The following is an 8,664-nucleotide window of genomic DNA, read 5'->3' as shown; positions in this document are numbered from 1 at the left end:
AGCCTGCCAAGCTCCAGCATCAGGAAAAAGAAGCCACTTAAACCTTGGAGTGGTTACATGGCCATGGATACCTGAAACAGATGTCTTTAACACAGTATACCAGTAGTTCCCAAAGGGGCTGCTCCCGCTCCAGGGACATTCTCTGGGCATGTGCTTCTGAGGCCAAGGTGGGGGTATGTTCTCTTCACCTCCCAGCTGCTGTGTCTCCAGAGCCCCAGGGCTCCTGTCCAGGTTCTTTTCTGCAGACAGGATTTCCTGCCTCTCTGCGGAGGTTTGGAAGATGGTCATGCTTGTCTTTAGCACTCAATGCAAACTGCACCAGAATTTCTCAGTCTATCTTGGGGCACCTGGCAGGCTCAGTTGGAAGAGCATGTGACTCTTGATCTCAGGGTTGTGAGTTCAAGCCCCACTTCAGATTTAGATATGACTAAAAAAAAAAAAAACTTAAAAAAAAGAAATCTCAGTTCATCCCAGTTATAAGCTCCTGGGGGGAAAATCCTGATTGGCCTAGCTTGAAATAAGAATGTGGCAAGAGGGCTAATCGACTGTGGCCAAGTGGTATGGCAAGAAGGTATAAAAATGTGGGCCCACACTATGGTGGTGGTGGCAGTGGGTGGCCCCAGGGAATGGGCCTTATGAGTTGAGCATATGCCCTAAAAGATCCTTGCCACAAGATCTTTCTGGAAAAAAAAAAAATGGGTCTCTGACCCATCCACTTTAGGGCCCTGGTCCCTCTTGACTAGAGCAGAGGAAGTCTTTTTCCCCAGAATGGCAGGGCATGGATGTGATGTGGAAGGTCCTCCCTGCCCAGCTCTAGAGCAGCTCTGCGATTGCTTCATCTTACCACGTGGGCCACTGAGCACGTCCAGGCTGGGTTGAGCAGATTCGGGCTCTATACACCCAGATGGGGTCCAGGGGGATGTGTGGGACCCCTACCGGTCTCCCTGCAATGGCTGCCTACACAGCAAGGCAGAGTGGAGCATTGTCACCTGCTCTCTTGGCCACAAGGGCAACAGGGTGGTGGCGAGAGGTCAAGGAGCTCCCTGGGTGAAGATGCCTGGATTGGGGAACAAAAAGTCTTCCCTGGGAAGGCAGAGAGAGGGAGGGTGCTGAGCTGGTGGCACAGGACAGCCAGAGGTCCCAGGAGAAAACCTGGGAGATGAGACCTGCCAATCACAGCACCAGCCTTGTCTGCAGACCCTTCCAGAGGGAGCTGTCTGGCCCAGTGCCTCTGCTGAAAGGGTGATCCCATGGCCAGCCTGGGGCAACCAACACACAGCTTGCCAGACCAGCACTCCCATGGGACCTAGCTTGGACCCTCCAGATTTGGGAGTTGAAGCTGAGAAGCACAAATTAGAAAGACAGAGGGCCATGGGGAAAGGGTGGCTGCATGGTTCTTTGAGAGGAATGTCAGAGGGAGCAGGATGTTGCCCCGGCAGAGGAGGAACCTTCTGGAAGCAGGAACTTCGATGCCCAGGGGCTGTTAGGGAAAGGGACCACGAGTCCTAAAAGGCTGGAAGAGCCAGGAAGGTGCACACTGGAGTGGGAAAGAGCCCTGAGCGGGGCCTTGTGTTCAAGCAGAGCGTGTGTGGGTTGTGGGGGTGGTGAAGGTCAGGGCTTGATAGCTGCCATGAATGCCTGGCCGAGGTGTCACCCCAGGGCAGGTGCTTAGGTCTGCGGATGTGGGCCTGCGGTCTGTGGTTGAGAAGACAGTGTTCCATCAAGACAAGCTTTATTTCTCCCATTGGCTCCCCTGACAGGCCAGCAGAGCTCCTCATGGGTGTCCAGCCCACCCTGACCTCTGCTCAGGATGGAGACCAGCTGGGGGTGAGGGGGGCAGCATTGGAGCAAGAGGAGGAATAGGGAATCAAGTGCAGCTTACAGGAGGCCTCACGGAGGGTCACTGCGGCCCACATTTGTAGAGTGGGTGACCCCCACCCCCACTTGAAGTCCTGGGTAGCTCTGGGATGTGTCATTGTCCCCTAAGAAGTCATCGTCCTCATCCTCACCCTCTTCCTCCTCCTCGCTCTGACTGTCCATGTCTAGGACTTCCTGATGCTTATTAGAGCCCATGCTCGTGCCGGAGAACATGGAGGGCTTGGGCTCTTGCTGGCTTGCGGGCTCCTGGCCCCCAACTGGAGTGTCCTCCTGAGCTGGAAGCAGCTGAGAGCCTGGAAACTCACTGTTGAGGCTGGACTCCATGGCCTCCTCCTGATCCACTTGGGGGCCCGGCTCCAGCAGCGTGGAGGGCGACTCTGTGCTGCTCTGGGGTGGCCTTTGGTGGGGGGCCTTGTGGTGGGGGGGTTTGTGGTGGGGGGCTCTGCGGTGGGAGCTGCGCTGGGAGGAGGAATCATGCTGGGACGTGTGTCTGGATAGCTGCTGGGCCCACTCGGCCTGCTCCAGCCTCCGCTGGAGGCAGCTCCAGTCAATCTTGGGGGACAGGCAGATGTGGGAGTCCTTCAGCTTCCTGAAGCCCAGGAAGAGGTCCATGAGCATCTCGGTGACTGGGAAGGAGATGAAGCCCAGCTTCTTGGAGAGGTTCTTCTCAAACTTGTACTTGTAGGTGAGCAAGGACACAACCTGGTCCACCAAATAGCTGACGAGGTCCTCGTACAAGGGGTTGGAGAGGTGGGACGTGCTGGAGTTGGAGGAGATGGAAGGCAGTGGCTTCTTCTTCATGAGCTTGTAAGTGGGGCTCTGTGCAACAGCCAGGGAGGGAAAGGGAGATACGTCATGCCACTCCTGCTGTCCTAGGATGCCCCTCACCCCCAGAGCACTCTCCACATCACCCACACGGATGCCACACTTGTCACTGCCCTGGCACTATGGCTCTGTCACATCTGCCACGCTTTTCTTGGTGACAGGTGAGAGCAGGCCCTGTGTGTCAGCCACACCCTTGCACTTACCACACTGGCCTCACACCAACCACACCAGCCAGGCCTGCAGCCAAGCTGGTGATGTCAATCATGGTGTCAGCCCAGCTGGAGCCGGGATCACTGGTGCTCTTGTAGGTTCTCCCCCAGGCCAAGGTTCAGAGGAGGGAAGCCTGCCTGAGCCTTGATCAGTGAGATGAGGGTCAGGGGCTGTGTGGTGGGGGAATCTATAAGGGTAAAGCCACCTATGTCTTCTCCAGACCCTGCCTGAGCAACTCCCTCTCAGCAGATACACCAGAGAGTCCTGCTCTAGAGAGAGGAAGCAGAAGGAACTGGACCTAGGACCCAGTGCCCCACTCTGGCTTAGACTGCTGTCCACAACAGACAGGATGCTGCCTGCATAGAAGGGCTTCTGAGATTCACAGGCAAACATTACAAAACATTACAGGATAAAAAATAGGCTTTATTCATCTTTGACCACACCTGGCAGGAGCAAGGCTGGGATTTCTGCTCCACATCAGCTTGTCACCTGCTCAGGTGGCTTCCACCACTCAGGGCAAGATACCTGGGACCATGGCTGCTAAGGGTGGTAACTAAAGGAGCCTTTCGCACGAGAACCTTTCCCTAAGCCCCCTAGCTCCACCCTTGAGGTTCTCTCTGGATACAGGGGAACAGGAGATGGAGAGAAGCTTCTTACTGAGGAGGCAAGTGGTGAGAACACAGGGAGGCGGTGGGAGAAGCCAGGGTAGGGGGAGATGAGAGGAGCTATGCCCCGAATAGTGGGCTGGGTCTGGCTGGAGGACCCTTCCACCACAATCCCAGGGACAGGCAGGGTGAGGTGCAGGCTCCGCCAGGGATGGGCCTTTTGGCTGGAGCTCAGGGGCCCAGAAGAAGAGATGGGTGGTCTCTGTTCTTCAGGGTTCTGGTCAGGAGACTGCTGTCTGGGGTGGGGTGAAGGAACCTTGGATTCTTCTGTGGGTGTCACCTCGATCCTGTATCTTGTGGCCACCTGGGCACTAGACACAGGGGAACCACCTTCCTTGGGCTTGCCCTGTCCTCTGCCCTTGGTGATCTTTCTTCGATCTGTCTTGGAGCTGGAGACTCTGGGAAGCACATCGTAGGGGTTCTCCCCATCGGTGGGTGTGGCTGGCTTGGAGCCTATCGCAGAGTCAGAATTGGGATCTGTGGCGGGCTCCCATTCTGATGGAAAAAGAGGGCAGCCATCATGGCGGCAGGCGCCACTGAGCTTGTCCACAGCCTGGCGGACTACACTCTGCAGGGCAGGGAAGAGGTGGTGATCAGCCAGAAAGTCCAGGGTCTGATGGGGTTCACGGAATGAACAGTAGCCGGGCAGGTCAAAGGACACTGGCTGGTTCAACAAGGACTTGATCTCCTTATCGAACTCTCGCTTGAGAAACGTCAGATCCCGTTCTCCAGACCCGGGCTCTGATGTTTGGGGTGTGCCTATGTTTGAGTCCAGCAGGCTTGATAACCATGACTGAGGTGGCTCCTGGGTCCACTGGCTGCTGGACTGGCTGGCCAGGGAGTTCCACAGCAGGGAGTCCCTCCGGATGCAGGATGGACCCAGGCCTTTCTGCAGAGAGAGGAGGAACTTTCAGAGGCATCCAAGAGCAGCCAAGCCAGGCCTAACCCTGGCCCTGTGCTCTGGACCAGGGTCCATCCCGCCCACCCTGGGCCATGGCGCTAGATCTTACCCCTCGGTTCTCCAGCTTCAGAAGCCGTTTGAGGTTCTTCTCCAGCAAAAGTCTGTCCCTCATGGGTGGCAGTGAGCCCATGCCACGGGCGCCGAGGTCACTGTCCCAGCTGTGGGAGCCCCGGCAGCCAGCTGTGAAGCTGCTATGGGAGTCGGACATGGAGCTGGAGGAGGAGGGGTAGTTGTTGGGCTGTCCAGTGCAGAGGCTGGGCCGGGCCCGGTGCCGGTGCACGGTACTGAGGCTGGGCCGGGCACGCGCCCGCCGCCCACCCCTCGGCACCTCTATGGGGTCCTGCACCTCCACCAGGGGCACCCCAGCCTCTGTCTTCGTGGCAGTCATGCGCTCAGTTGCCTCTTCCACCACTGTCTGTAGGCTGTCTAGCACCTGACCCTCGACGAGGAAATCCAGGAAGGAACCAAAGGGCTGAGGGTCCCTTGGGTTTCGTCGGTGGCCACGGAGCCCTAAGCTGTCTGTGGGGGTGTACCTCGATGGTGGGTGTGGCGTGTGGCCCAACTTGGCGGCTTGCCCCATTCCCGGAAACAGTGGCTTCTTAGGCAGCTGCACCAGAGCAGACAGGCATGTCACATAGGGCAGGGATGTACCGCAGGGATAGGGGTCTCTGCGGGTCCTCTTGGGGTACCAGGAGCTAAGTGGGAGGGGACAGTGGAAGGCGGGTGTTTTGGAGTCAGGAAGTTTCTGGATTTGGAATCTGGCTCTGCCACTGTCAGCTCTGACACCATAGGCACCATGGCCCTTCTTGAGGTCCAATTTCCTCTTCCACAAAGTAGGCATCAATTTCGGGTTACTTTGATGTTTCCCTAACACATACACTGCATATATATACAAGATGTGGTCGGGGAGTCTGAAAGCCCACTTCCGCTCTCACACAGGGCAGGAATGGGCAATCACAAACCCCTTGGAGTCCTAAGTGGGCTTCTCATCTGTATTTTGAGTGGACCAATCCTGTCTCCACTATACAGACCACCTGTAGTCCTGACCCCTTGGTGCCTCCATTGCTGCTTCTGAAACTTTGAGGCTTGGGCTATGCTAGACACCATGCTCCCACTGGGGTACCAGTCTAACAAGCTCCTCCAGAGCTGCTAGAGGTCAGAGGACAGAGTGAATGAAGTTGTGGGTAACTAGGGCCCAGCAGGTCAGAGGAGTGGTCAAGGTGATAAGGATGTCACTAAGAGGCTGGGAGGTGAGGTCAATAGGCACTGAGGGGTGTGTGTGTGTGCTGTGATCTGGGGTGCTGGAGCTGGAGGGGAACATTTGGGGGGAATCTTAGGAGTCAGGGCCCTGCCGGACACACTCACCCGGGCCACGTAGGTGGTGTGGCCGGCCTCGTCGTCTGCCAAGTACCCGGAATGGTGGCGGCAGCTGGTCATGGTGAAGGCGGACGGGATGGCTATCCTCCTCCTCTCTCTCCGGTTCCGCAGCGCAGCCACGGATTCCTCTCTGCGCCAGGCGGGAGATGGCGTGAGGGTCTCCCTAGGCCTCCATGAGTCCAACTCTCCCTTCGTCTGTCAGCCTCTGCGTCAGCGGTCTCGGCGTCCACGGATCCCTCGCTCCCCTCACCCCGCGTCCTTCAGGCATCGGGCCCTTCCTCTGCTCAGCGTTCCCTGGGTGTCTGCGCACCATCTGTGTCCAGAGTCGTCGGGGGTGGGGTCCTCAAAGACGTGCGCATGCTGTCTCCGACCATCTCTGGGCCTGAGTGTGTCTGACCCTCCCTCCTCACAGACCCAAAACTCCTTGGCATCTGCCCCTGGCCCAGAGCCAACCTGCTCACCAGAGTCCACGCCTCCTCGCGACCAGTCAATGTAGAATGTAGTCTGCGCCCTCGCCAGGGCGGCGACACCGAGCTCTGGAGTCGCCCCCAACCTGCCCGTCTTCCTCATTTACATGCTACGTCCTGATTGGCTCGAAGTGCCTCCTAGCTCCCCCGGCACAATGGATGGGGGCGGGAACCAGGTTGGTCCTTTCCGCGCTTCTGTCTTTGCTCCGCCCACATTCGCTTTAGGAGCCGGGTGGAGGGGAAGGAGGGTGGAGTCAGTGGGTGCCTTTAACTGCTCACCCAAGCCAGGAGCAATCCCAAGACCGGGCTCGGATCCGCGCTCTGCACACGAAGGGATCCCTAAAAGATCAAAGCCACGGCTGCCTCTGGTGACACAAGCACTTTCCTCGACTCCACTCTGGTCGCTGCGTTGTCCTGTGCCTCCTGCTCTCTGACTGCTCCTTCTAGGGTTCTCCCCTCCCCAGGGTGGACGACCACAGCGGGAGTGGGGGGCGTGGGTGGTGGGTGGTGGTGGTGGTCCGGGTCTTCAGCCCTCCCACTGCGCGGTGTCCTTGAGCGCAGTATTGAGTCCCAGTTGTAAGACACAGACCTAGCTTCAATTCCTAGCTCTGCTGTTTCCTGACAGTGTGACTCAACCTCTCTGATCATCTGCTCTGTCTCTGTAAATACTTGAGCATCCTTCCATATGGGAGTATGGAGATTAAATAAAATCTGCGTACAACACATCCCGCATGCCAGTAAGAGCCCTGGGTATCTTTCCTTCTTTTCCCTCCTTTCCCCCTCTGCCCCGTAAACTTCTAAAGTCCTTTCCAGGTGTCACTCCTCTGATAAGCCTTCTCAGAAGGCCTGCCACCCTAAACAGAATTAACAAAAACCCTATTCCAGACTCTGTCTCTTGTATTGCTACTTGTCAAACGATGGTGATGTAGGAACTGAGGCACTCCCCCCAATCTCTCATATGTCTAATACCAGTAGGTGCTGAATAAATGTCAGTTTTCTCTTTCCAATCTGCTTGCCACTGGGGCCTCTGGCTTTCCAGGATCAGCTTCTCAGGGGAGAAAAATAGTTGAAGTCCAACAATTCAATAATTACGACTGAATGCAACAATCCTTACACCAAGAGTTTGATGAAGAGCACTGTGAGGCCTCTGATCTTTACAACATCCCAGGAGGAGAATATGGTTATGCCCACGCTCAACTCTGCCCTGTCTGCCCCTGACCAGGGGAGAGCTAGGGACTAGACAACCAGAGTAGGTCCAGAGCTTTGGAGGGAAGTCCCAGCTCCACTACTCCTGGCAAGCTCACTTTGGGCAAGACACTTCTCCCTTCTGAGCATCAGTTTCCTCATCTGTAAAACAGGAATGATTTTACCAACCTCTTGGGCTGGACACAAATTCTGCCCTTTGCATTGGGAACACCAAAGCAGCCACATCACAATAAAAACGCTCTGTCAACCATGGTGACTATTTATATAGTCATCAGTAAGGAAAGTTTTTCTGGACTACGAAGGGGGGAAAAATGAGATTATGAATGTAAAAGTTGTAGCCTGGAACAGAGCTCAAGTTGTGGAATCAGGGACTAAAGCATCCTCAAACGAAGCCATTGGTATATATGTTTTCTTAGAACTTTTATTTTAAGAAAAAGAAAGAATGAATGAAAGAAAAAAAGCCTTTTCCTAGAAAAAAGATCACCAAATAGGCAATTAAAAAAAGTTCATAGTCACTATCAAAAAATGAAAAGTTACAAGAATGAGATAACATTGATGTGATCATTATTGTCTCAAAACTACTCAAAAACTTTGGGGTGGGGGAGAAAATGAAACGGGTTTGTTTAGTAAAATACTGGAAAGGCACTATGGTTAAGAGATAATTTTTTTCCAATAGGTTTTTTTCCCTCTATTATTCATATTTCTTTTAAAGTTTTTTTTTTTGTTTGTTTTTGTGTGGGTTTGTTTGTTTGTTTGTTTGTTTAAATTTGGGAGAGCACAAGCAGGGAGGAAGAGCATAGGGAGAGGGAAAAGCCGACTCCAGGGTGAGCAAGGAGCCCCACTAGGGGCTGGATCTTTTTTTTTTTTTTTTCAAGATTTTATTTATTTATTTATTTGACAGAGAGAGATCACAAGTAGGCAGAGAGGCAGGCAGAGAGAGAGGAGGAAGCAGGCTCTCCGCTGAGCAGAGAGCCCGATGCGGGACTCGATCCCAGGGCCCCGAGATCACGACCCGAGCCGAAGGCAGCGGCCTAACCCACTGAGCCACCCAGACGCCCTAGGGGCTGGATCTTAA

The 8,664-nt window shown here is 55.0% G+C and overlaps 1 protein-coding gene across 7 annotated transcripts; it reads right to left on the bottom strand.

Annotated features, from left to right (window-relative positions):
- Window positions 1-465: 465 nt before the first annotated feature.
- On the bottom strand, window positions 466-8,301 carry CCDC116 (coiled-coil domain containing 116). 7 transcript variants are annotated; one of them, XM_032311098.1, is made up of 5 exons: window positions 7,758-8,301; window positions 5,905-6,046; window positions 4,589-5,146; window positions 3,571-4,467; window positions 466-2,697 (listed from the first exon to the last, which is right to left on the bottom strand). In XM_032311098.1, the coding sequence occupies exons 2-5, from the start codon at window positions 5,974-5,976 to the stop codon at window positions 1,891-1,893; spliced, it is 2,334 nt and encodes a 777-aa protein (XP_032166989.1). In that variant the 5' UTR covers window positions 5,977-6,046; window positions 7,758-8,301; the 3' UTR covers window positions 466-1,890. The 7 variants fall into 7 exon arrangements, with proteins under 7 accessions (XP_032166989.1, XP_032166992.1, XP_032166988.1 ...); XM_032311101.1 differs by lacking the exon at window positions 7,758-8,301 and having other exon boundaries at window positions 4,589-4,751; window positions 5,073-5,146; window positions 5,905-7,747; XM_032311097.1 differs by lacking the exon at window positions 7,758-8,301 and adding an exon at window positions 6,370-7,747.
- Window positions 8,302-8,664: the final 363 nt, after the last annotated feature.

Source organism: Mustela erminea, chromosome 13, assembly GCF_009829155.1.
Source record: "Mustela erminea isolate mMusErm1 chromosome 13, mMusErm1.Pri, whole genome shotgun sequence".
NCBI lineage: Eukaryota > Metazoa > Chordata > Mammalia > Carnivora > Mustelidae > Mustela > Mustela erminea.
This window is presented reverse-complemented; position numbering and strand designations above follow the sequence as displayed.

Bases quoted from the DNA above. Each gene is read 5' to 3' on its own strand.
- CCDC116 (XM_032311098.1), bottom strand. From the start codon at position 5,976: ATGACCAGCTGCCGCCACCATTCCGGGTACTTGGCAGACGACGAGGCC. The intron at 5,147-5,904 runs GTGAGTGTGTCC...GCTCTGGTGCAG, and splicing joins ACACCACCTACGTGGCCCGG to CTGCCTAAGAAGCCACTGTT. The intron at 2,698-3,570 runs GTAAGAAGCTTC...GCTGTTGCACAG, and splicing joins TCTCACCACTTGCCTCCTCA to AGCCCCACTTACAAGCTCAT.